At 42.9% G+C, this 1,127-nt stretch overlaps 1 protein-coding gene across 1 annotated transcript; it reads right to left on the bottom strand.

Annotated features, from left to right (window-relative positions):
- Positions 1–210: 210 nt before the first annotated feature.
- LOC106442831 (uncharacterized mitochondrial protein AtMg00310-like) lies at positions 211–912 on the bottom strand. Its single transcript, XM_013884468.1, has one exon. It carries the CDS (start codon positions 910–912, stop codon positions 211–213), a length of 702 nt encoding a protein of 233 aa, XP_013739922.1.
- Between the last annotated feature and the right edge of the window lie 215 nt (positions 913–1,127).

Genomic DNA, 1,127 nt, shown 5'->3' with positions numbered 1-1,127 from the left:
TTTTTTTTTGTCTTTTCTTATGGTGAGAGAGAGATGAAAGAAGCTTGTCTCGGAGATGGGGACTCATTCTCTCTCCATTTCTCGCTATATTATGCGTGATTATTTCTTCCCTAAGAGCAACAGATTTTTTTTTTACGGCAAACACCATGTTTTATTAATTCAGGACGAAGAGGTTAGCTTGTGAGGCTAGCCACGTCGGAATCAAAGAGTTTACATGGGATATAATAGAATTTTGAAGACGGGCTCCTTTAGCAAGGAGATCGGCTCATACCCCGACTTGACGGTATAAAGACCTGATTTCGTAAAGATCCAACAGATACCATATTCTTTGCCTATGTAACTTGGACGTAAACTCCGTATCAACGGGATGTCTCCTTGGTCTATTAGCGCCTCAAGTATATCAGTTCTCCATTGTTTTGAAGTCTCATCAATGAGATAACTAACCAATAGATCTTTGTCACGATACACGCTAGCGTCTATGGCCGATCTTGTCGGGGACGTTGGGATCCACGGGTCTAGCCATACGCGTGTGCTAAATCCTGACCCTATCGTGTTCTGCAGTCCTTCGCGGAGGAAGTCTTGTGCAGCAAGAATACTTCTCCATCCGTAGGATGGGGAGTTTGACGATTTGACCTCCATAGGGTTAGAGTGCCTGAAATATCTTCCTTTCAGGACGCGGGCAAGTAAGGAATTTGGATGATGCAGAAGCCTCCATAGTTGCTTGGCTAATAAGGCCAGATTAAAATCGTGGAGATCCCTGAAGCCTAAACCCCCTTTATCGAATGGCAAGCATATTTTCTCCCATGCTATCCAGTGAAGTCCTCTATTATTAGCTTTCGTACTCCACCAAAACTTCGCTATTACACCTTGAAGCTTGTTTAGTATCTCTTTTGGTAGGAGAAAGCATGACATTACGTAAGTAGGCAGGGCTTGGGCTGCTGATTTTAAAAGAACTTCTTTACCTCCTTTTTATAAAAGTCTTGGCGACCAGGAATTGATCCGAGCATTTATACGGTCCCTGATGAAAGCAAAGACTTGCCGTTTGGATCCACATATTTTCTCGGGTAACCCTAAATACATTCCCATACCACCTTCCTTTTGAATGCCTAGAGTTTGTTTAATAGCTC

This window comes from Brassica napus, chromosome C2 (assembly GCF_020379485.1).
Source record: "Brassica napus cultivar Da-Ae chromosome C2, Da-Ae, whole genome shotgun sequence".
Taxonomy (NCBI): Eukaryota; Viridiplantae; Streptophyta; class Magnoliopsida; order Brassicales; family Brassicaceae; genus Brassica; species Brassica napus.
The sequence above is the reverse complement of the archived record's forward strand: the minus strand, read 5'-3'. Positions and strand labels throughout refer to the sequence as shown.

Bases quoted from the DNA above. Each gene is read 5' to 3' on its own strand.
- LOC106442831 (XM_013884468.1), bottom strand. From the start codon at position 912: ATGTCATGCTTTCTCCTACCAAAAGAGATACTAAACAAGCTTCAAGGT.